The sequence below is a fragment of the Rhinopithecus bieti genome, unplaced genomic scaffold (genome assembly GCF_001698545.2).
Source record: "Rhinopithecus bieti isolate Rb0 unplaced genomic scaffold, ASM169854v2 scaffold_7212, whole genome shotgun sequence".
Lineage (NCBI taxonomy): Eukaryota > Metazoa > Chordata > Mammalia > Primates > Cercopithecidae > Rhinopithecus > Rhinopithecus bieti.
The window spans coordinates 5,289,051-5,315,416 of record NW_016806198.1 but is presented as its reverse complement, the minus strand read 5'-3'; the positions used below and the strand labels follow the sequence as shown (position 1 = coordinate 5,315,416).

Sequence of the window (26,366 nt, the reverse complement as noted above, 5' to 3'; positions counted from 1 at the left end):
GTGCCATCCGGAAGGCCCACCTGACCCATGAGGCTGAGTAAGCCGCTCGCCGGGGCCTGGGCGCTGGGCTCCCAGCAGCCACTCCTCCCAGGCTTCCTGATTCATAGAGCTTCTCCTTCTCCTCACTTTACACTTGATCTTAGCCAAAAGGCCGAGAAGCGATCCTTCTCCTCACTTTAATCTCTACCCTCCCAGGATGTTTTCCTCCTAGCAAACCCAGGCCCTGTCAGGTGCAGACCCTGAGTCAGTAAATCATTGGCGTCAGGCCGAGATCTAGCCTTTCTAATCACCTCTTAGAGAGTGCCGGTGCTGCTGGTCTGGGGACCACACTTTGAGTAGCAAGCTATGTAGTACCGTATAGTTTACAGCTTCCTTTCTCATTCATCTTTTCATTTCATACTCATGGAAACTCTTGGAGAAAGGCACAAAGGGGATCCCAATCCCCATGTGCACATGAGGAAGTGCTCTAGGCCGCTGCTGGCACATGGGAGAGGCAGGAGCTCTTTCCCTGGAATCCCAGGGTCTGTGCTTGCTGTTCTGCCCCACCCTGCCCACCTCCTGCCTCCTCTCCAGCAAGTGGAGAGGAAACATGTCAGCAAGGCATGCTCTGGGCCTTGTCCTCTGGGCCATGGCCAGGCTCTGCCCTGTGCCCTGTGGCTCCGTCATAGCTGTTAAGGGCTGCAGAGCGAGGGACGACGGTGGGGCCCTCCTGCCTGTGCGGAACCCCTGCTCTGACACCTATGAGCTGCATGGTCTTGGGCCTGTTCCTTGACGTTCTCGGCTTCAGTTTCCTCCTTAGTAAAACAGGAGTCATGGTGGACCAAGGTCAGTGGCAGATTGGAATGAGGTGACTTGTGTGAAGCTGTTAGGACAGGGCTGGGCTCATGGGGAAAGCTCAGTGAGTGTAGAACATTTCTGTAATCATCTTTGTTCCTGCTGAAAAGTTTCCTGAGGGCCCGAGGCCATGGCTGTGCACCAGATGACAGCCAAAGGGGGCTCCACCTGGGACTTGGGGGTTGGGTGAAGGGGAGTACAGGTGTCACTCTCTGAGGTTTGTAACTCAGGGCAAATGGCTTGGGGATTCCAGCAGCTTCAGACTTGTGCCAGGGAAAGCAGCAAGTGGAGACAATGCCACAGCCCAGGCCCAAAGCTGCCCTGACCTCGGTAGCAATTGCGAGCCCACAGCAGGGACAAGTGTTTGTGTATTTTTCCCTCTGGTCCTTCTTTCACCTAATGCCTTCGTCCCTACTTCACAAAGAGTTTGCCTGGGAGATTGGAGTCTGGCAGAGCTCGACTCTCTCTAATCTATGACCAGGGTCACTAGGATTTCTCTAGTAACCAGGGTCACTCGGATCTCTCTAATCTAGTGACCAGGGTCACTAGGATTTCTGCCGTAGTCTTCAGTCCAATTATTTTTAATATCCTGTTTTCTTTTAAATAACAAAACATAGGGATTATTTTCTAAAATAAAATCAAAATAGAATAGTAACCCCTACCCAAAATGTCCTTTAAAGTAATAGCTTGCCTTTTACGACATCTGAAAAAATACAATTGTATTGTATTTCTGTTTAAGTGTTTGTTTTGTTTTGTTTTGTTTTTTGTCTTTTAATATCACACAGAAAGTCCTGGTGTTTGTTATTTTATTTTTTGTTTTATCTCCTGAAAGTTTATACTTTGGGGGAAAACTACAAAGGAAATTGGGAAAATTCCTTGTTGCCAAACTAAATCAAGGGCAGAACTATGTTTTGCTTTTTTTGGTTTGTGTTGCTTTTTGATTTAAAGCAGAAGATGCACCAGGCAGCCGTTCTAGCTCCGGGTGGAATGGAGGAGGAGGGGGAGGAGGAGTAAGTTAGGTCTGGTTTCCAACTCCTGCCTCCCTCTTCCTGTCTCTGTCTCTGTCTCTGATCAGGAACAACTTCTTTATTTCACTCGAAACTCAGTTTCTCCTCTGTAAAATGGGACTATGTCACAACCAAGGAGGACAGGACACAGTTTCTGAAAGCCGCCCACCCACGTCGTCAGTTCCCAGTAGGTAGTTAGTCATGTCCGTTCCCATCCCTGACCTTCAGTAACCTGGAAGGTGGGACTAAAGAAAGGGCCTGAGCCGCAGAGCTTGATCTGTCACCCAATACCCTCTGCTGTCTACTCCCACTTAATGACTGTGGCTTTCAACTTGGGGGATGAGCCGTGGGTCTTTCAGAATCAAAGGATGTCAGTGCCCAAAGGTTCTTTAGAGGTTGTCTAGCCCAACCCCTCATCTCACAGATGAGGTCTAGGAAAAGGAACCATCTTACTACATGTGACTTCAAAGCGGAACCTCCCCTGAGTCTGAAAGGCCTTCCCGGCCTGCTTCATTGTCCAGGCCTCTACCACGGCGGTGCAATAAGCGCTTTTGTAGGCACTATGGATGCATCTGTGAGCAAAACAGAATCACTGATTGACAGAGGAATTGATCCAGCAATAAGACCATCTCAGAGGGCAGTAAGTGCTTGGATGAAAATGAAACAGGACGAGGAGGTAAAGATGGGTATGAGCTGCTTCAGGGTGATCAGGGAAGGAATCACAGAGGAGGGGACATTGGAACTGAGATCTGAAGGATGAAAAGCAGCCCACCGGCTGGGCACGGTGGCTCACACCTGTAATCCCTGCACTTTGGGAGGCCGAGGCAGGCAGATCCTGAGGTCAGGAGATCGAGACCATCCTGACTAACACGGTGAAACCCCATGTCTACTACACATACAAAAAATTAGCTGGGCGTGGTGGTGGGCGCCTGTAGTCCTAGCTACTGGGGAGGCTGAGGCAGGAGAATGGTGTGAACCAGGGAGGCGGAGCTTGCAGTGAGCCAAGATTGAGCCACTGCACTCCAGCCTGGGCAACAGAGCGAGACTCTGTCTCAAAAAAAAAAAAAAAGAAAAGAAAAGCAGCCCACCATGCAAAGATCTCAGGGTAGGTGGTCCTCTCTGCCACCTGCCCTATGTGGAAGATACCAAGGGGAACTGAGATGTGGCCCTGGACTCCACAGCAGCACTGTCCAATGGAACCTTTGGCAGTGATGGAAATGGTCTACAGATCTGTGCTGTCCATTAGTTACTCATGACTAGTGAGCATTTGGAAGGTGGCTACTGCAATATTAACTTTGATGAAGTAACATTGATATTTAAATAGTTTCATAAGGCTATGATTATGGCATCAAACATTGGAGAATCACATGCTGTAGGGGAGGCTGACTCTCTCAAGTAGCTTAAATACAGAGAGAGAGAGAGAAAGTAGAGGCTTTAGTACAGTCACAAATGGAATGTATGAGAGATCAAGGGAGAGAGAGATGAATTCTAACTGTACAAATGCAGAGATGGACCCTTCAAATAAAGCCGGGTTTTGGTGAAGAGTGGATTTGCATTCGAGGCAGAAGGGACTGAGTGAGCCAATGCTTGGCGGGAGAACATGCTGACGTTTTGGAGATATGTAAAACACCTGCTGAGCATAAGTTAAGTGGCAGGCTCGTTGTTGTTCAGCCCTTTTATATACAGTCTACATTTTTTTTGTTTTGTTTTGTTTTGTTTTGAGACGGAGTTTCACTCTGTTGCCCACACTGGAGTGCAGTGGCAGGATCTCGGCTCACTGCAACCTCTGCCTCCCAAGTTCAAGGGATTCTCCTGCCTCAGCCTCTCGAGTAGCTGGGACTACAGGCATGCATCATCGCACCCGGCTAATATTTGTATTGTTAGTAGAGACGAGATTTCACCATTTGGCCCAGCTAGTCTTGAACTCCTGACCTCAAGTGATCTGCCCGCCTCAGCCTCCCAAAGTGGTGGGATTACAGGCATGAGCCACTGTGCCCAGCCCCAGTCTATGTTTTTTCATCTGCTCAATGTTCGTGAGGATTAGTTATTATCATCCTCATTGTACAGATGGGAGGCTTGGGAGGCAGAGGATCCAAGGAATTAGGACCTTCCTTGGCAGGGTGTCCTCCCATCTGTTTGATCTGAAGCTCGCACTCTTGAGTCTCACACTGAAAACCTCTCTACGACCTCCAGGTGTATGAGTCAGATAAGATGTGGTGATCTGCCAGGCTGACAGGAGGTCAGGGTGGTGAAGGGCACAGGCCCTGGTGTCCTGTCCACCACCCACCGGCTGTGTAAACCTGAGCCAGACAGTTCGCATGTCAAGACTTTTCCCCAAATGGAAAATGGGCATAAGAATGGGGCAGACATTTAGGCTATAGTGCTCTATATATCTATCCCTGGAAAATCTCATGTTTGCAAAATGATGCTCTAAAATTAACAGGGCTGATTTGAAAACTAGAGTTAGGGATGGGAAACTCAAACCATGCCACTTTTAGGTAGACCAATGGAAAAAAAAATTAACAATTCTACTTAAAAATGCTAGAACAGTTTTGAAAAAGATGTGTTGAATTCATAATAAAGAAATGCTTCTGAAAATGTAAGAGGGCAAGGTAGCTTGATGGGGGAGGGTGTAAGGAAGGGTTGAGGCTGCTAAGTTATGGAGACAAGGGCTGCTTGCACAAAGGGAAAGGAAAATTCTGCAATTATAACTTCGAAGACAGCCCCTGGATGGGGCCAGTCTCAGGCAAGAGGAAGAATGTGGGATCATGGGTATTGTGTACAGTTCTGAGTTCTTGCAGTTTGCTGCTTTCAGCTGCATTTGTTTACACAGCATTCCTTTGATGATATTTGATGGCAAAAGGCAACGACATGCTAAGAAAACTGTAGATAGTGCAAGCAATGTGACTTCAGCATTACAGTGGCCAAGCTTCCCTACCACATGTTTAAACTAATTTGTGTGACAGAAGCACATGTGCTAGCAGGGCAGTGAAAATCAAATGAAACCATGTAGGTAGAGCATGTGGCATAGGGTCTGTGTATATACTTACGGCTCAATACATATTTGCTGGTAATAATAAACATAAAAATATATGGCCATTTTTCTACACACACCCTTTGGACCCTTGAAGATGTGATGGGCATTTGTCCCAGTCTCCTGGGTCTGGGGCCATGGCCTTGGCTGGCCCCACCCTCTTCATCACAGGCACATCCAGAAGCTTTGTGGCACGGAGAGCAACTCATCTTGGCCCACACGCCACCTCGAGCACAGTTGCAGCTAAGTCAACAAACTGTCCTATGAGATCAGTAAGCTCTGTCCAACTCTGCCATGTTTTGAGGTCTTTTAAAATTTTGTTCTTCCTTTCCCCCAGGCCAAGGATCCACCACAACACTTCAGAAAAGCTTTGAACCCACTGGTTTCCAAAACATGCTTTCCGGATTGTACAACCCCATTGTGTTCTCAGCCTCAGGAACCAATCTGACTGATGCTCACCTCTTCTGTCTTCTTGCATGCGACCATGATCTGTGTTGCGATGGCTTCGTCCTCACACAGGTCCAAGGAGGTAATGGTGGTGGTGAGGGCCAGGACCTAACAAGGGATGGGGAACACACAGGGATGCAGAAGCCAGGACACACAACATGGAGCTGCCTGGGGTGTACAGTGTGAGTGCCCACACCCAAATAGAAGGCAATAGTCAAGTACACAATACACACATGGTACTCACGTTCATATTCCATGTGTCGTACGCTGTGCTGGCCCCTTCACCTTGTGATACTGGTTTATTCCTTTCTGCTGTCTTTAAGGGACATATGACAAGCTCCATTTTACACACTGAGAAACTAAGGCTCAGATCGTTTAAATCATTTGCTCATGGTCAGACACCTTGAAAAGTGACAGAGCCAGGGTTTGACCCAAGTTGTGTCTTCTGCAGCACCTTACTGTCACTTGTGAAGCTGGGACTGGACATATTTGGTCAAAAAATGTTAGCTCATTCTTATTTCCCACCATCAGTCATTCAGCAATGATCTATTGAGTGCCCACTGCGTACCAGGTCCTGTGATCAATATGCCTATCATTTTCAATAGTATCTCAGCAATGGAGATGCGCTTCTGTTTATGGAAATAAATTCATGTACTCAGCAGTGTGGCCTCGTGGTTGAGAAGGGACTTTGGTGTTATGGACCTGGGTTCTAGTCACTGCTGTCACTTTCTGGCTGTGTGATCTTGGACAAGTTACTTAAACGAAGTTGCACTTCCTTTGTTTATAAAATACAGATAATAATACTTTATATTGAACTACTTGTTATTAAGATAATGAGTGCAAAATGTTGCATATAGATTTGGCTCCTGGTGTGCCACTGATTGACTAAAAGGGTCTTAACTGTTTTATATGAAAACCAATCCTATTTCTCCTTAGCAGCATCAATTTGTGACTGTTTTATATGAAAACCAATCCTGTTTCTCTTAGCAGCATCAAACTGTAAGCCACTATGTGACTAGTCACATTAAATTTATGAAAAATTCTAAAGATTAGAAAAAATTGAAATAGTCTGATATATCTTGTTATGGTTCTCACTTAAGTCAACAGGATACTCTAACTGATCACCATATATGTGCAATTGAATGTGCTAGGCATTAGGAACAGATAAAAAGGACTTAGGGTCTGGGGGGAGAGGCAGTGTATACCGTGAAAGGGGAATAAATGGCCTTTGCTCATTTATTCATCTCTGCTCGCATTCAGCAAACATGTGTGGAGCACTGCTCAGCATCAGGCTTCAGAACTAGGCAGTGTGCGATGCAAATACCTGATGAGGTAGAGACATAGAAGCCTTGAAGTGTGAAGGAAGGGGATAACAAGAGGAAGGTCAGGGAAGTCTTCCAGGAAGAAGAGGAACTTGAGCCAGGTTTTGTGGGATGAGCAGTATTTAGATGACAGAGTGGGAGGATTTGGTTCAGAGTGGGTATCCTTGTGAGCTGAGCTAGAGACAGAGAGACCCCACGTTTTCTGAAGACTATTAACTGAGACATGGAGTTGATCAGGAGGCAGGTGTTTTTTGGTTTCACCTCCAGGACTGTTGCTGCCTCCAGCGTCTACACAATATCCCCACCAGGCTCAGGGTAGAGAGTGTCTCCTTCTAAGAAGGACTAACCCTGCCTCCTGGGTACACGAGCCCCTTGTCTCACCTTTGCAGGGCCATGCCTGATACAATTTGGATGTTTGTCCCTCCTCATCTCATGTTGAAATGTGACCCCCAGTGTTGGAGGTGAGGCCTAGTGGGAGGTGTTAGGTAACAGGGGTGGATTTCTCATGGATGGCTTGGTGCTGTCCTCTTGACAGTGAGTGAGTTCTTGCAAGATCCTTAAAAGTATATGCCACCCCCCCAACTCCTAATCTCCTATAACATGCCTGCCCCCCACTTCACCTTCTGTCATGAATGTAAGTTTCCTGAGGCCTCACCAGCAGTAGATGCCAGCACCATGTTTCTTGTACTATCTGCAGAATCATGAGTCAATTAAATCTCTTTACTTTATAAATTACCCGGCCTCAGGTATTTCTCTATAGCAATGCAAGAACAGCCTAGTACAATGCCCCTGCCCTCCTCCCTGCTCTCCACCTGTCACTAGCCCAGTGTTTTCCAGGGTTCCCCATCAGGAGGCAGGTACAGTGTTCTTAGCCCCTCTCCCTTCTTAAAATCCAAAACACGCATGGCCCCACAAAGCTCTTGACCTCCGACCTTCCCTCGAGTGCCTCTCCGGTTGCTCTCCTTCTCTACCACAGCCAGACCCTGCAAGCTGAGACCCTGTCTCATCCCCAAACTGCTTCTACCAGATCTCCAGTCACCAGGGGCATCTTCTGCTCCTCCACAGGCCTGTTGTCTCTGGCAACTGTCACTATTTCCTGCTGTCCAGTTCTTTCGACCTTCATCTTTCTACCTCTTTCGGAAGAAAGAGGTCTTCTTTCGACATCTCCTCTTCTGACCATCCTCTCCTGACCTCCAGGATGCCCTTCTCTTGCTCCTTAAACTACCCCTTCTCTTCTCTTTCAGCTTTCTGGGTTGAATCCTTAGATGACCTTTGGGATCTTTGATAGTTCCCACCTCCACCTCTTGTGGGTCTTTGTTCTGGGTGTGACCTCTGCAGAGGTCCACATCCATACATTCATCTGCTGTCTGGATATACCCTCTTGGACATCTGTTAGGAATCTCAAAGTCAAATGAATGGGTAGATTTTACCCTAAACCAGCCGATCTCAGTGAAGGGCAGCTGAGCCACAGACCTGGGATCATACTGAATGCCCCACAGCCCCCTTCCCTTCTGTGAAGCTGTCACTCCAATTTCCTGTTGCTCTCTTATTATCATGTTTGAGACCGAGGTGTATTCCATCCCTGTCACCATAGTCTGCATTTGGGCCTGTATTATTATTTTCTTGGCACCTGTACCTGTCTCTTAATTGGCCTCTCACCACCAACCCCCACATACCTGACTAGATTCCCCTTCCTCCAAGTCATCCTATTCAACTTCAGCTCTCCTTGTGATTTCCTCCTCCTGGAATACTATTTTGTCCCTTCTCTTTGTATCCAAGTTCACATATCCAATCTCCCTGGTGGATTCAAACTCCCCAGGCTATGAAAGAGTTATTTATCCTCAGCCTTTAGGACAGCCATGCTCACTGTAGGTGCAGAGGAATGCTACTGAATAGGGCAGACCCCAAAGTGGGGAAGTGATCTGCCTGATGCCCATGTTCTAGTGGTCAGCAAAGTGGAACTTGGCTTTCCTGACTTATGGCATAGACGCTTGTGCTCTACTCCCCCTCCCACTCCCGCCATCTCCACCTCCTCCTCTCAGATCCAGAGGGAGAAAAGGATAATTGTTAATTGCTAGACTCTGAAGATAAGTGAATATTGCATTGAAAACATATAATAAGTGTTTTACCCTATTCAGAGAGATGAATTAAGACTTCCCCAAATCTTGAATCATGTGTAGGTTTAAATGAGGTAAAGATAAGAGGGAAGGTGATATTAAATGGAAAGAATAGCTTATGCAAAGGCCCTGTGGGAAGAGGATGCAAGATAAAGAAGAGAAGACTAGAGGAAGCCGTGGTCCCTGGAGCAGAGTACAAGGCCAGAGGTTTAAGGGGCAGGAGGGAGAGGCCAGGCCACAGTGAGGAGAACATTTTAGGTGGCATGAATAGTTGTTTTTATTCTAATAACAACTGGAAGCCACTGAATGTTTTAAGCAAGGAAGTGTCATGATCAGATTTGAACTTTGACATGAGTGCTTGCCATGTCATGGCTTGAGTGTGGGGAAGGTTGTGGCTGGGGGTCAGAGTAGATGCAGAGATGAGTTAGAAACTGCTGCAGTAGTCCAGGGAAGAAGGTATGGTGTCCTGGGCTAGGGCGGTTGCAGTGGAGACAGGGAATGGAAGACAGATTCAAAGCATCCCCAGGAGGCAAATTCAACAGGACTTTGAATTTGGGGATTGAGGAAGAGATGTCAATGATTGTTCTTGGGTATCTAACTTGTTCACCTGTTGTGTTGCAAAGAATGAAAGAGATTGGATGTCCAATTTGACGATGGGAGGGGGAGATTTAGGAAGGCCATGGGTCCATGTGGGGTATACTAAGTTTGAAGTGACTTTTGAGACATCCACAAAATGTCAGCTGAGTTTTGAGATGCAAAGATCCAGAGCTCAGAAGGGAAGTGTGGATGGGAGATATAAATGTGTAAATTATAGCTTCGAGTCGGTATCAAAGGTGTGAGTATGAATGCATTTTTCTAGGAGGAGGGTGGGGATGGAGCTGATTTTGATGAGCAACTACATAACAGGTAGAGAATCTGCAAAGAGATAGAGAAGGAGCAGCCAGACAGGGAGGAGGAGATGGGAATAGTGGATCCTCGCGAAAGCTAGGGTGGGAGAGGATTGCATGGTGAGGAAGTTGTCAACAGTCTTGAGTGCTGCTGAGAGTTCAAATAAGGTGATTCCTGAAAAATGCTGAGTTTAGCGCACAGTGGTCAGGGTGGCTAAAATGAGAACGTTTTGTTGGAGTGGTGGGGCAGGAACACAGATTAGAACTAAAATTCCTTCTTCATTTAATGCTCTATGGTTATGTGATGTGGATTCCTGTTAGTGCTTAGATAGAAAAATATGTCACACACACACACACACACACACACACACACACACACTTGTATTTGTCTTGATGTATATCTATATTTAGAAACACCATAACTCAAATCAAGGATTCCTCTTTGAACTAAATGTATTTTCTAAGGATACCACAATTTCCCCAGATGCACGATGACTCACCAGACCCTATGATTTTTTTCAAGCTGGAAAGGTTGATTTCATTTTCCTTAGGATCATATATGGAAGAATGTTTCTGTTCCATGCAGCGGTAAGCCCACAAAATCCTTTTTTCCATATTGCTGGCTGGCAGCTTGCTTGCTTTTCCCTCCAAGTTTAACCTGTGATCTGTGAATTATGTTGAACTAAACACCCACCTCGCAATGCTGAAAGTCAAGCCGTCTTTGAAATACACATAAAGTATCAGGCAGATGTTTTCCCCAGTCTTGTCCAGTGGGCAAATCTGGAGTTTTAACTTATGAAGCTTTGGCTGGATCTGCTGACGACCAGGAACAGAATTCTGCTACATCCTTTACCACAGTCTGGAAAGTCATTTAGCTCTGGTGGATTTCCCCTACTTCCCCTGCTTTCGTTTCTCCCCTCCCAACAAGTCTCCAGCTTCCTGCGATCTCTACCCCTCCATGGCTTTGTTTCCACTGAGAGTTATTAGTGAAAATTCATGGGGCTTCTGAACTACATTTTAGTGGAGACTGCTTGGAAGCGGGGCTCTGAGGGCCTTGAGTGGCTTCAGGGTCACAGGAGTGCAACTGAAGCTAAGCTGGCAATATATGACCAGCAAAGTGACTTCCAGCCTCTCCCTGGCCCCCACCTCCCAGGCACAGCCTTCTCAAGGACATTTGGCACTAGTTAAAGAGGAAAGCTGTATGGGTTTCTCTACTGAGGTCTGAGAGCAAAAGGAAAAATGCACCCTGCCTCTTGTTAATTCCATCATTCTGTTCCCTGGCTTTCAAGTGAGCCAGACCATAGTGATCAGCCTTCCTCGAACTCTCCTGGGCTCTGAGAGTGTGCCCCTTGCTGGTGCTGCCCTCACGTTCCACAACTGGCCCTCAAGCCTGCCCCTTGCTGAGGCTCTTGCTGCCTGCTGGCCATTCTACAATTTCTCCGCTCCTAGAAAAATCATTCTTCCTTTCTGTGCCTCAGTTTCCCCATCTGTAAAACGAGGTGGTCTAACTAGGTCAGTGATTCTCCATGGTGCTCTTTACAAACACTTATGCCCAAATGCACCCCACCCTATACACATGACCTACCAAGTCAGAAACTCTGTGGTTGATACCTAGAAATGAGCATTTTCAAAACCCTTCCTGCATTTCTGATGTCATCAGTCTAAACATCCATGTTCAGAAACCACCATATTAGATGACCTGGAAGGTCACTTAAAAAATTCAGAAGTTTACTGCAATTTAACAGTGGCCAGCAGAAGCGAAAAGAACACAGTGTGAAATTTTTAAGCCAGACATCCATGAGTCACCTACTCTGGGGAAATTCTGGAGATAGAATGGTTTAGAACTAGATCCAGATTGGACATAAATTAGGAAATTAGAATGAGGAATGGAGTAGGAGTTGTGGGATAATATATTGCCCTTTCTTTTTCCAGGGGAGTCTGAACAACTCTACTACCTAGAAGGTTTATTTATCCAAATGGAATAGATACAAATTTATAAATCTAAATATCCTCAAGCAGTTTAATTAACTTACATGAGACTCAGTTTTCTCATTGGTAAAATGGAGATAGTAATGTCTGTAAGAATTAAGGGAATTAATATACTTAAAGACTTACACAGTGGCTGGCACATAGCAGATGTAAAAAACGTGTGAGTTACTTGAATGTATCCAAATAAAATCACTATCAAATTCCATTAGCTTGGGAGTAGGTCTTTCTGATGCTAAACAAAGTCATAATTTTGGGTAGCTTTTAAAATTCAGAGTCAGGAGACATATTCAAGATAAAAGAGTCCAATGTCATCTCCCCTAGTTTTCTCTCCACACATCCTAGGCATATGGACACACAGTCTCTGCTTGGATATGTCCAAAGACGAGGAGCTCACTTCCTAACAGGGAAGTATGTGTCATTGGTGCATAGGTGTTAGTTTTTAATAGTTTCTTACTCCATCTCAAAAAAAAAAAAATTCTTACTTTGAATCTAAATACTCCTTTATGAGACCCTTCAAGGTTGACCTCACGTGTGTGTGTATGTGAGAGAGCGAGAGAGACAGAGAGAGAGAGAGAATATGATGGGAAGTGAGGCAGAAGGGCAGGAGAAAAAGGAGGAGGAAACTGAAGCAGCAGCAGCTCAGGAAAATCACCCTGTTCAGCAGGTGTAGACCATGGTGACTGAGGATTCTGGCAGTGGTGCCCTCAGGATGTTGGAGGTACTGTCAGTGCTGTGGACGCCATGAAGAAGAGCTCTCATGGGGAGGGAAGGGATCAGCAGGTTTGAAGGAGGTGGTCCTCCCCTTGGAAATTTGCCAATAAGACAGCTGCAGTACTCTCAGGCAGGATTGTCACAATTTAAAACCAGACTCTTGAGTTCTAGCATCTGTGCCTTCTCCTGAGATGCTGTCACCTATCTTTATCTGCAAATGCTCTCAGGGGACAGAGAAGAGACTCTAAAGGTCCGCCTCCATCACATTGACTTCTCCTCCCTCTTGTGATCCTCAGCTGCCATCATCTGTGGGTTGCTGAGCTCACCCAATGTCCTGCTTTGCAATGTCAAAGACTGGATGGATCCCTCTGAAGCCCGGGCTAATGCTACGTGTCCTGGTGTGACATATGACCAGGAGAGCCGCCAGGTGACATTGCGTCTTGGAGGCCAGGAGTTCATAAAGAGTAAGTCTTTGCCATTTGTCCATATTCCTTCAAAATTATTCTTCCCACCAGCAAGGCCCTCTGCTACTTTCTTATGAGCTCTCCTTGTGGCCTGAGGAACTTACACTTCTGAAAAGAAAACTTTACCAATTATACTGGGTGGAAACAACCCTGGCATCTCAGCAGAACTCTATGGGAAGCATCCATTTAGCTCCTCAGATTGCAGGTGGACTGCAGGGAGCATGGCCCAGTAGGGCAAGTCTGCTGCTGTCAGGAATCTTGGGGTTAGCTGGCAATTGATGGATCTCATCTAGTCTTGGCTGGCACATCTGGGCCCTGCTCTATGAGTTTCTCATCCTCCTCTGGAGGAATGTACACTTCTGTAGATGGCAGAAGCAGGAACAAGGAGAAATAAGCAAGGTCTCTGTTGGTGGAGCTCAGATCTGTCACATTACCATTTCTGCCTCATCCTATTGGATAAAGCAAATCCCATGGCCAAACATGGAAAAAAGGGTTGGGACAATAGACTCTGCTCCTATAGTAGGGGGAACTGCAAAGTCATGTGCAAATAATAGGACTACAAACAAGGATGGAAAACTGGAGCCTGAAATGCAATCTGTCCCCCAAACTAATGCCCATCCAGGCATATTTTCTCCCTCTATGAGTTAAGAAATTCCAGGTTTACCAGTTGTACTGCCCACTCCAATGATGGGTGCAAGGGACTGTGGGCTGCATTGCATGGACTCAAGTAACAGAAATAACCATTGGGCTTTCTCCTTCCCCTTCTTTCTTTTGGAAGCTCTTTTCTACAAACATATAAACATTACAGTGAGGCTGCATCTCTGCAATCATCTGCCCCAGCCTCTCAGTTTCCAGAGATGGGCAGTTAGTGCCTGAGGCCCCCCAGCCAGTGGCATCTCCTCTCTACCCTCGCAGCCCTGCACTGCCTCTCCCAGCAGACCCCCATCAGGAAAAAGTGGATGCCCACTCTGTGCTGGGCTAGGGACTGGCCAGCCATGTACTACTGATGTGATCAGGAAAGACAGAACCAGCACCACCAGCACCACCAGCACTGGGAGCTGGTTAGAAATGCAGAGTCTCAGGCCACACCCCAGCCCTCAGAGTGGGTCCCAGGAATCTGTGTTCTAACAAATGGTCTGGACAATACTTATGTAGCACTGTTGGCTTGAAAGTTTCCTTCCATCCCTGAGAGTCTGAGTTATGACGTAGATGGGGCCAGCTGCTGCCTTCCCTCTTCTAGTTCCAGAGTGAGGTTGAGGGGAAGCCCTGCTCCTCACTGTCTGTTTATCTGCCAGAACCTGAACTGAGAAAGCACCGCCATGCTTCTTCTCCACCGTCTGAGTTGAGAGCAATGAAGGCATGTGCAGGTGCTGACCAGATAGGCTGAGCGCCTGATGTGAAAGGGTCAATGAGGTTCTTTTTGTGGGAGCCCTTGGGTGTTTATGTTGCTGCAGGAAGTGGTCTCCCAAAGGCTGGCAGAGGGTCTCTTCTGCCTCCCAGGGAAGCTTCTGAGACCCATACCTTTATATCTTGCATTTCTCAAGGTTCCAGTGGCAGAGCATTCCATGTCACCCCATGTCACCTCCTCCAAGAGGGCTCCCTGACTACCCACAAGGCTTAGTGCTTCCTCGACTGCAGAGCTTCATGGATGCTCTGCCTGTTCCTTTGTTAGGCAGTGCAGTCAGCGTTGTGCCACCATTGCGCATTTACCTGTCTGTGGAAAGTTTGTGATGTTAAATCCTAGCATTGGGCACCACTTGTGTGACCTGGAGTAGGTCAATGAATGTTTTCAGGCCTAATTGCCTGTCTATATAATGAGAGTAATACCAGTACCCATCTCACGGGGTTGGGAGGATGAAAGGAGAGGATATAACAATAAAAAATAAGGATAATAGAAATGACTTATGTAGCACACCCTCTGAGGCAGCCCTGCTCTGAGGCCTTGACCTATGCTCACAAGTCCTCAACACAGTGTTTCAAGGGAGGCACTCTTATCATCATCGTCCCCGCTTGCCAGCTGAAGACACTCAGGCACATAGCACTTAGGGGACTTCCCTAGGTTTTAGAGCTTGTCAATAAGAGGGCTGGGATCTGAAACCTGGCATTCCGGCTCTCACACGGCCATTCTTAACCACTCCTCTGTATCAGCCCTTGCAGATCAAGAACTTAGCAGAGTTCCTGATCTGTGGTATTGATATTAGATGATGTTATCATTATTTTTTCAATTTGTCATTGTTTTCTGCCATATCTTAAAAACTGAATTGTGTTTCATTAGTTTCTGGATTCCCACCATTGAGCTATGTTTTATAAAGATGGCATAGAAAAAAAAATACATGTATATATGGAGTGCATGGTCACCAAATTCTGAAATAAAATATCACAGAATTTGGTGGAATTCCATAAAGCATAAATAGTTTCTTTTGGGGTCAATAAAATCTAATCGCTCCTTTATGTGATGGGTAGAAAACATATGGTATTCATTACTCCAGGAGCACCGGGTGAACACAGGCATTTCAAGGAAGACATATGATATTTTTGTGGCAGTAAATCCAAAGTGAATTGCTCAACCCAGAGCGTGTGCTTGGTATGTGCCCAAGAAATGAGGACTGTGCCCTTGTCTGGCCTCCCAGAGAAGTGATTACCAGAAGACCTTTGAAATGTTTGTTTTTTTCAGTGTCCTATGTGTGTGTGTGTGTATTGTGCGGTGAGGGCAAGGCTTTAAGAAGCATGTACTACGATAGAGATTTCAGGCAGCCTTGATACTCCAAATTGGAGGTTGTCCTATACAAAGGCTGAGTAGGAGGCTACCTCCAATTGACGACAACAGGGCACAGATATTTCCTCTTCAAAATAAGAGGTCAGCCTTTTAGTATGATTAACCCCTGGAGGTGAGAGGGAGGGAGTGTAATAATTTAAATTCTAACTACAGTGTGAAGAACTGATACCCTTTTCTAACAACAGATATTGATGGAGGAAAAGAGGAGGGTTCTGGGTATAGGAACAGTTGCAGGGGAGGGCGTGGAATGATTTGAAAGAACATGGGGAGGTAGTAGGGACAATAAAGACAAACTCCCTCCCCACTAAACTTGATTGAGGACTGGCCTCTTCCTCCCAGTTTAACAATGGGATAGATGGTTGTGAAGACAGACTCTGGAATCAGGCCCTGGAATTTGAATTCCAGTGTGAATGTGTCCTCACTGTGTGGCCCTTCTAGGCATTGGTATTCCCAATTATTCAGTGAGGATAATGCTGGTCTCTGACTCTCCAGGTAGTTGGGAGGAGTAAAGAATAATGTGTGTGGAACAGCAGAGTGGTGCTGAGCAGGGCAGGCTCACAGTGGACACTGGAGATGGGGCACAAGGGCTGAGAGTGAAAATGTCTGGAATGGAGCCTGGCTTTTCCCCTAGCTCTGTGACCTTATTCAAGACATTTGACCACCTTCAGCCTCAGGGCTGCCATCTGTGCAGTGGGTCCATTTGTTCACAGATTACTGAGTGAAGTGCTGGCATGCTCCCTAGGCTGTCAAAGAAGCCTTGTTCTCTGGTCCCTGGTTCCCTAACAGCACATCCAACGGAGGCACCCATGGGACTTCTGGGTACAGACTTCTGCTTTTGTTGATCAGTTCACTGGTACTATCAGGCTGTGGTTCAACACATGACCTGGGTAATGGAGAATTAGCATTTGTTTTTAAAGCACAAATGAATTGATTGCCAGGTGTAGGAAGTCACAACCCAAGAGAACGCAAGTTCAAGTAGTAAATATCTGCACTGCATTATACAAAGTACTTTCACGTACAACTCAATCGATCCTTTGGGCACTCTGGTGAGGCAGTTGGTTATATCACAATTTCACTCATGAGAGTGAAGTTTGGAGCTCTGACATGACACACCTTAAGAAACAATCTTTGCATTGGCGCCATGGCTGGGGCTCAAGCCTTCAGCTTAGGAGACCAGTGCTGTCTTGTGGAAGCTCTCTACTCACCTCTCTCTGCCACCTTCTGCTTCTACCATCCTGTGTGCAATTTACTGGAAGTGGAAAGTGCTTTGGGGTTCTCCTTGTTATTGTGCCAGAAAAATTAAGGGGTCTCTGGTAACTGAGAGTGTCACTCCTCAGACATCACTTTGGGGCCAGCTATGCTCCAGATATTGGGTATTAATGCCAGTTAATGGGATATTCTACTTCAAGGATTTTACAGAGCTGTTGGGAGAAGGGAACAGAAGATTCAGGAAAGCTGTAGGGTCAACTGTGAGTTGCAGAGGGGAGCTGGGAGATGTGCAAACAGCTTTGGAGGAGGTGAGTTGGTGGGGAGCCCTCCCCCAGGCTGGGGCAGCCCTTGTGTTTCCTCCTCCCTCCCTTGTATCGTGAGCAGCTGCTGAGTAGGTGTGAGGGTGAGGTGACCAGGCCAGGTCCGGAGGCAAGGATGGGGAGAGTGGCTTCTGTTCTCAAGGAGCTCACAGGCTAGATGGGGTGAGAGATACAGAGATTATTAAATACAGCAGACCTCCTGTTTGCCCATCTTAGTGGACTGACAAGGATTGTAGGAAAGCAGAATGTCCCCTTAGCATATCCTTTCCTGTTTGGTAAAAGCAAATTCAGGTCACCTGCCACACAGAAGTTAGGACTGACTTCTAATACCAGCTCCCAAGAAACAAACAATTATACCCCAACAACCACTCCCACAAAACACCTGGAGGCTATTTGAATCTGATTTGGAGACATAGCACCTTTTGCTGTGAGGTTTCTGCCATCAGAAATGAGTGATGGCTGAAAATATGAGATTTTGCTTCACCTTGGTGCCTGGGTTGACATGTGTTCTCCAGAGAGAAATTCACTCAGGATCTGGATCTCCCAAATTTCCAGTGAGCATTTCTGAGTGTATTCAACTATTTGCTCCTGGCTGAGTCAACCCTCTTATTTCTCAGAAAAACATCTTAGAAAGCTCTGGGGCTGCATATGGCTAGTTTTTGACAAATCTTGAAGTGCAAATGAATGGAAAACAGGCAGATTAAATGTCCCCTAATGCCACACAGACGTAAAATTTGATAGAAAAAAAAAAAAAAAAAGCCTTGGCGGAAATACTTCTGGGTTCATCCTGAATCCAAAAGGCTTGATGTTGAGTGATTGTGATTCTTTGCCTGATGTTCAATTTATAGGGGTCTGTTTTATGTCAGTGTTTGTCATTATCTTGGGGTGCCAGGACCTCAGTGAAGAAAGTTACAACACACCTGTGGTACTCATTGCAACCAGATGCATCTAGATTAGATGGCTGATGAATGTCTAGAAATAGGATGGGCCATTTAAATAGGGCCCTATCAGTTATTAGTTACTGCTGTCACAGGTTGGGTGTTGCCATGTGCTTAGTGCTATGTTTGTGTCTTGGTTTATAGTTTGGCTTCTCCCAGAATCAACCATGAGACAAAGATTCAGGAGTATCATTTAAATAGGAAGGACAAGGAATATGAACAGAGTCTCAGGGGAAGTAACACAGAGAAGAGACGACAGCCAATAAAGGGTGGACTCTGAGGCCAGCTGTACTTAATTCCCTGGATCAGTGTAAAACACACTTCAGAATGACCCCACCAGCTGGGCCAAGGAACAGGGTGTGCACCCAGCAGTGCTGCAGAGGACTTGACTGGCAATTGCAGGGAGGGCAGCAGCTCCTGGCCCGTCCATCCTGCCACTGTGCCGAGGGCAGCTGTGGCTTTCTACAACTCCCTCAGAGCCCTGGGCATAGACCAGCAGTTCACATTGCATACGTCATTTCCACTCATCATCTAAGAACGGGAGAGAAATGGCATTTTCTCCATTTACTGAGGGGGAGAATAAGGCATAGGGACTCAAGGGAACTTCCTCAAGGTTTTTCAGCTCACCAGTAGCACAGTTCGGGTTTCCTTTACGCCACAATCATTATTCAGATCTGCTTTGCGCTGGGAAGTGGGATGTAGAGATCCTGATATCTGCCTCCTGTTAAGGAAGCTCACTGTCTAGGAGAGGGGCAGGGGCCATTGTACTGGTGCAGCTGACCAGGCCTCGGTTCCCCTGAGGCTGGGCACCATCTGCTAGGAAGGACCCTGGGAGACTCCATCCTTATATCAATGCCTCTAGGACCTACAGCAGCCATTCTGAACCTACCTAACCCACACTGGAGGCCCAGGAGTGTCAGCTGATTCTTCATAATGGTCATCTTTGATGGCTGGAGGTCTTTCCCCTCACAACTCACTAGTGGATTGTAAAGAAAGCAAGTCTCCGAATTCTGCCACACATCCAAGCAGTTATTAGCAAACAGGCCAAGAAACTGTCACAACCTGTCACCTGTTCAGTGGCCCCAGTGAAGCCCCAGCTTGCTATCCTTGGCACCTTGTTGGAAAGGTTTATTTAAGACAGAACTAATACTATTCTCACAGCTGAACTCAACTCACCTTCTGGTCAAAATCAGATGAACAAGAATCCTTCATATCCATGACTGATCACAGACCCGTTTTGAATCAAGCCACGGCTCTAGGACTATTGGGTTCAGGAATCTGTCACAATCTCCTCCTGCCAGCATAGGAGTGACACTGTGATACATTTAGCCAAGCCATGTTTTGAATGCTATGCTTCTGACCAATAGATAATGTACCTATTTCCAGCATTCATTATGCTAATTAACAAAGCCCAGTGGTGGTGGTGTTAACTGGGTTAGAGTTGATGCATCTGTGACTCCTTCCTGGAGGGCGGGGCTCCTGGACAACAACTTTTCTGTGCCACTCCTAGAGTGTGCTTTTCCGTTTAGGATCCTGCCCAGTTTAATCTGAGGGTGTGGATTAAATTTGACTGCCACAGACGCAGCGCATGATCTCTTCAGAAGTTTTCTGAGTAGAGACCACGCCATACCCAGCAATGCTGAAGAATCAGGTTCTGTGCCCAAACCCTCAAGTTCTCAGTGTGTTTGTGCTCCTGCAGCCTTGATCACAGGGACAGCGACCCTGAATCAGGGGCTGGAGGCCTGAGTGTGTAGCAGGGATAACTCAGTTATTGTGGAAGAAATGAAAGTATTTTCTAGGCAGTCAAACTATGACCATTTATCAGAGAAGAGGAGGAACGATGCTTGCTTGGGTTCTCTATACCTTCTTACAGTCATCAATATTCTATTAGGGAAATTTTGGGGAATGGAGTAAGGGGTCAGAAGTCTGTTTAGGAAAACTAATTTGGGGCTAACCTTCTGATGCATGGGAGGGCAGAGCTCTGTGTTTATTTGGTGGGCTCTGAGTATCATTCATTGTTTTGTTCTCCCTCCTTCATTTAGCCTTGCATTTATTTATATACTGAACCCCAGTTCTGTGCCAAGAATTGTGCTGGGGGAGTGGGCAATATAAAGAAGGGACTTACAGTGTGTCCAGGAAGCTGGACAGTAACTACCAGGCATGAGGGGAGAGAAAGAAAAGGTCTCTGAATACTGCAAACCCAGAGGAGGGGGGCCTGTGACCAGCTGGAGAGCTGAGGGAAGCCTTTCAGGAGACAGTGATGCAGAACCTGATTCTGAAAGAATGAGTAGAGGTCAATCAAGTGAAACAGAACAGGGTTCTAGGCAGAGAGAAAAATACATGCAACGACGCAGAGGCCTGATGGCAAGCATTCAATGTGACTCGGGAGGTGGGCACTTTGGAGACAGATTAGGGCATGAGGCTGTCATGAGCCAGATTGCAAGGAACTGAATTCTGACATCCCTGTAGCTCCTTCAGGACCAAAGGTAGGTTTGTCTTTCAGGATGAGTACCTGGGGGTTGTGTGGCTGAGGGATGGGAGGGGGCCAAGGTCAAGGCCTGGGTGGGGATCAGCTAAAGCCTAATGGAGTTAGGAGATGTGCTGAGGCTTGAGCTTAGAGGAAGGGTTCAGAGGAGAGGAAAGATTAAAGAACAGTTTAGGGACTAGTCTGAATGGATGCAGAGACTGATGGAGAAGGAGTCAAGGATGACCCAAGAAGTAGATGGTCCTATTAACTGAGTTAGAAAGCAGGAGGAAGTGAGTTTGGATGTAGAGGTTTGAATGAGAGATGAGGAAGGTAAGAGAAAGAAGGGCAACATTCTGTCTTTTACCCAGTATTCTCTATGTATTCCTATGGAGACTTGGCAATCATATTAATAATTAAGACCACCAAGGTGTTACAGCTTTCCTTGTGGTGAATGACAAAGGTGCTTCCCAGGACACAATAATCTCTGTAGATGCTGGTCAGGTGACTTTCTGGGCCTACCAAGGCACTCTACATACATGTGCTGAATTTAGTTGAATATTCCATTGGATTAAATTGTGTTGAAACAGGCAAAAACCAAGGATGAACTTAAGACAGCATATTTCCCAGGCTGGCAGACCCAAGGCTCTGTTGCCTTGAGATGGACAGAGTGTATAAGAAGGTCTACTTCCTATCACAGTTTAGTACATTCTGGGCCAAAAATACAGTCCTAAACTGATGTGCACCTGCGGGAAGCACCCGTTTGTCTCTGAGTAATGAAAGGCACCTATAATTTTTGACGTTATGTAAAACAGGACACACATACTGACAAAAATAAGAGTCTCAGACAGAGTGAAAAACTCACCACCGACTCTCCCCAAGTCAGACACTGAGGCTACTGGGAGGTAAAGAGCTTCCTCTTGGCATTTCCTAGGGCTACTGCTCTCAGGAAGGGGCAGGCAGACCCCTTAGGAAGGGGATGTGACTGAATTTGTATTTGTATTGAGGGACCATAACCCAAATTCCCCAATTATTTCATGGTAAGCTACACACACACACACACACACACACACACACACACACACACGTGTATATTATTTTTCCTTAGGTTATTGGGGTAAGTTGGTGTTTGGTTACATGAGTAAGTTCCTTAGTGGTGATTTGTGAGATTTTGGTGCACCCATCATCTGAACAGCATCCACTGCACCCTATTTGTAGTCATTTATCCCTTGCCCCCCTCTCACCCTTCCCTCCAAGTCCCCAAGGTCCACTGTATTATTCTTATGCCTTTGCGTCGTCATAGCTTAACTCCCACGTATCAGTGAGAACATTCCATGACTGGTTTTTCATCCCTGAGTTACTTCACTTAGAATAATAGTCTCCAGTCTCATCCAGATCACTGAAAATGTATTTCATGGTAAACTGCTTCTTAATGTGGTCATTGGCTTCAGCCTTAGACTTGAGAGCAATACAATACTCTAGAGATAAATGTTTCTTTAACTTTTACAGGCTAAATAAGAATTATAATGCATGACCAAAAGTATTTTTAAAATGTTATTCACTTTACATCTGTATTACCTATATGAATACATACGGTATATCTATAGCTATCTATATATGTATCTACATATGGTGTATCTATCTATCTTTAAAGAATCAGTATATCAATAGATTTGGGTATAAAAAGATTTAAAGTGGGGCATGGTGGCTCACGCCTGTAATCCCAGCACTTTGGGAGGCCAAGGCCGGTAGATCATGAGGTCAGGAGTTCAAGATCAGCCTGGCCAACATGGTGAAACCCTGTCTCTACTAAAAATACAAAAATTAGCCGGGCATGGTGGTGGGAACCTGTAATCCCAGCTACCTGGGAGGCTGAGGCAGGAGAATTGCTCGAACCTGGAAGGCAGAAGTTGCAGCAAGCCGAGATTGTGCTATTTTACTCCAGTCTGAGCAACAGAGCAAGCCTCCATCTCAAAAAAAAGAAAAAAAAAAGTACCTGATTTCCCTTGTGACAAAGTCTAAAACCCCATAGTCTGAGCTTTGAAATAAGCAAATGATGATATCATGAAGAGAGAATGAAAACGGAACACAAACTGAACAGGTGCGCAACCACTGGTTCTGTGTTGTTGCAGTAGGAGTATATGGTGAGGTCTTCGCAGTGTGGGGGACAAGTCCAGTAATTGCAGAGATCCAAGTCTACATCTTTCAGATGCCATAGGTGTTCACTTGCCCAAATTGTTATAAATAACTTTTACCTTCTAAAGAAGGCTATGACAGAAGTTTAAGTAGATCCTTTAGAGAAACATCCCAACATTGCACAGTCTGAGAAGTTCTAGCACCATTGTTCATTCTCATTTCAGAAGTAAAATCAAATGAAAGTGCAACTCAGTATTTTGGCTGACCTCTATGTCCTAGAACATGGTCAGCCCGGGGGGGGGGGGGGTGGGGGCTTGTCACTTTGATAGCCGAGTTTTCCAGAGAGTTCAGTTCACATCTCTTTAAACACAACACCTTTAACATTTTTGCCATGTCAGATGGACAGAATTCTGAAGTACAGCCATGCACCTCAGAAAGACACTTTGACTAATGAAGGACCACATATGTAATGGTGGTCCCATAAGATTATAATGGAGAATAAGATTATAAGAGGAATCCATAAGATTATAATGGATAATAATAGAAACCTGATACATAGCACTTGATATTGGCATTTCAGATCAAGTAGGGGAAATGATTGATATTCAGTAATGATGCTGGGACATTTGTGTTTTTGTATGAAAAAATATATGTAAATAAAAGTAGATAGAGCATCTAGTCTTATGTAAGTACACTTTATGATCACACAACAACAAAATTGCATTTCTCAGAACATATCCTGGTTGGTAAGAGATGCATGGCTGTATATTATCCTCTCCTTAGTGTGGTGGTTAGGAAGGAGTATGGGATTTGAAGCCAAATACGTGGAGTTTAAATTCTTGCATTAACCTTTCTTGACTTTGATTCCTTATCTGGAAATTGGGGACCTTACTTTATAGCATGCCTGTGAGTTTTAAATTAGGTAATATATGGAAGGTTTTCATGCAAGCTTGTCTAATCCACCTGTTGTTGTTGTTGTTGTTTTGTTTTGTTTTAGGCTTTTAGTAGTCTGACACCATGGTTTTAGTTTCTGTCTTTAGTGATAAGTGGGAAAGAGTGATGAGGAAGGGGCTTTACTGGCCCAACCAGAGACAGAAACTAAGAACCCATGACTGTATTCTCTCCCTTGGACACCCCTGCTAGTGTTGGGTAAATGGTAATAACGGTTTATAAATAGCTAGCTCTTCATTAGGACAAATACCTAATGCACGCAGGGCTTAAAACCTAAATGACAGGTTGATAGGCACAGCATATCACCATGGCACATGTATACATACGTAACAAACCTGCACAAAGGTTTGCACATGTATCCTGGAACTTAAAGTAAAATAAAATAAAAATTTTAAAAAAGGTATATAAAACTAGCTCCTAATAATAATTAAAAACAAAATTTAATCATATCTCGATGTCTCAGGCTGTCAGCCAGCCCTCTCCTGTAGCATGGGGCTTATTTGCCTCCAGACTCTGCTATATGGGCTATTTCCTTCACCTTCCATGTCACAGGGAATTTGAAAGGAACTGAAGACTGAGCAGGGGCAAAAGAGGCAGCACTGACCATCAGGAAATGGTGTGGCAAGTCTGGTCTTATTCAGAATGGCATCCAGGGGAGAACAGTTTGCTAGAAAGGAAAATCAGATAATATTAGTAATCAACTGAGTCGTGGCAGCTGCCAACAAGTGGCTGCCTATCAAATGTTGAGGACTGCAGAGGATAAATCGCTGTCCACATTTACCAATGAGGCAAGGGTCTCTGAGGAGTTAAGTGATGTGGGAAACTCACACAGCCCTTGAGTGTCCCAGGAGCTTTGCTTTCTTCAAGCCAATCTCCAGTTCCTTAAGTGACTCCCGAGTCATAGGTTCACAACCCCTCACGGAAGTAGTCCCTTTGGTGCCCGGAGTATGATGCCCAATGTCTTACCAGCTCTGGTTTTGTACCAGGGAGCTGGAATAGAGTTGCAAGAAGCTTCTGGGTTACACCTTGCATCAGAAACACATTTTTCAGGCCTAGGAAGAGCCTGTGTCAAGGGGGATGGGGCTATTGTGGTAATGGTGGGTACCCAGTGACAGCACACTCAACCTCATAAAAATAAACATCTTCCTTTGCAGGTATGACACCCCTAGAAGGAACTCAAGACACCTTTACCAATTTTCAGCAGGTTTATCTCTGGAAAGGTGAGCTCCATGGTGGAAGAGGGGGGTTAGCAGGACGCTGATTATATGAGATTGTCTGGCACCACCTCCCATTCACAAGGCACTCTATTTCCGTAGAGGAATAGGTAGAGAGTCAGTTTCCAAATGCATACTTTCTGTGTAATAGAAGGGCTCCAATGCATCAGATAAGATACCAAAATCTAAAAGAAAAATGAATACTGTGGAAACCCAAGAAGGAATGGAGGGAGGAAGCACTAGGTTCCCGTGAGATAAAGTTTGCTGACCACAAGACACTCTTGTTCCTAGGAGGGGAGTTCAGGGCCATTGCAAAGCACAAGAGGCATTTATCTAAGGGGACTCAGCCCCATGTGCCTTTCACCCTGAGGCCCAGGGACTGGGGACAGAACCCCAGGCAGGTAGTGCCCTGAACTCCTGCTCAGAGATAATGGTACTGTGGGACAGAGTAGGGGAAAAATGGAGAGTCTGACAACATGCCCGCTTGGCACTTCCCTTCTGCTTCTTTGTCCTCCTTCGAGTTTTCTGAATGTTGACTAAGTGCCTACTCAGACCCAGGGAAAATGAAAGGCATTTAGGAGAGAGATGAGAGGCACAGTCCTGACTCTTGAAGGGTTCTGGCCTCAGGAGGGAGCAGATAGAGCAGTGGCCCATCACAGGTCATGGCCATATGTACTGGGTGAGAGGCATGAAAAAAGGCCCCTGACCCCATATTACCTCTTTCCTGTTCCCCTAATCTGTCCTCGCTGATCTTCAGTGTCCCGAGAGAGGATTGGTGATTTGCTTCTATATGCTGATAAACCGAAGGAGCAGAAAGGCACAGAGTTGGAATGACAGGATGTGGATCCTGGTCCTATCAATCCCCACTCGTGTGCCTGGGAGCCCATGGACCAGCCCCTCATGCCCAGATTCCCCATGGGTAACATGCAATACAGATGTCACTGGCCTCAGAATTGCCTGAGCAATGGTGCATCAATGCACAAAACAGTGCTGCGCATATAATACCTGCTGAGTGATGTTGGTGGGGGTGGTGGTGATGAAGAGAACATGGAAGGCAGAAGAGGATGAGGAGGAAGAGGAGAAGAGGAGGGGGAGGAGAAAATGAAAAGGAAGGTGTTTACCATCATTTTCATTTTAAAGAGATAAAATGAGATTATATACTTCTTTTCTCATTTAATTATACCTATAAGGTATAATCTGAAGAGGGGGTGATATTTTATTCATTTTCCAGGCAAGGAAAATGAGACTTGGAGAGGGTATGTGAAATGCCCATGGGAGGCCTGGGAGATCCTGGGGTCGAGACCAGACACTGGTAGGAGGTCCCAAGTCCAGCACTTCCTAGTTATCAGAAATTTCTGATAAAGTGTTAGCTGATGAAAAATCAGGGACTTACATTTCTCCAGGACATTTGCTACACTACAGGGAAGTGCCTTAAGCCCTGCCTAATACCTGTGCCACCATAGCCTCACTCGCTTTCATGGAAGACCTGTTCCTGACTTGAACATTTAGTTACATGTTTTAAATTTCTAATTCATTTACTGGACAC

General features: G+C 45.8%; 1 protein-coding gene across 1 annotated transcript in view; it reads left to right on the top strand.

Annotated features, from left to right (window-relative positions):
- The window catches only part of TG (thyroglobulin), a 274,315-nt gene that overhangs the window by 71,682 nt on the left and 176,267 nt on the right, over positions 1 to 26,366 (top strand). Inside the window, 3 exon segments of the mRNA XM_017875139.1 lie at positions 5,213 to 5,404; positions 12,645 to 12,812; positions 24,761 to 24,826. Coding sequence (XP_017730628.1) covers positions 5,213 to 5,404; positions 12,645 to 12,812; positions 24,761 to 24,826 — 426 coding nt within the window.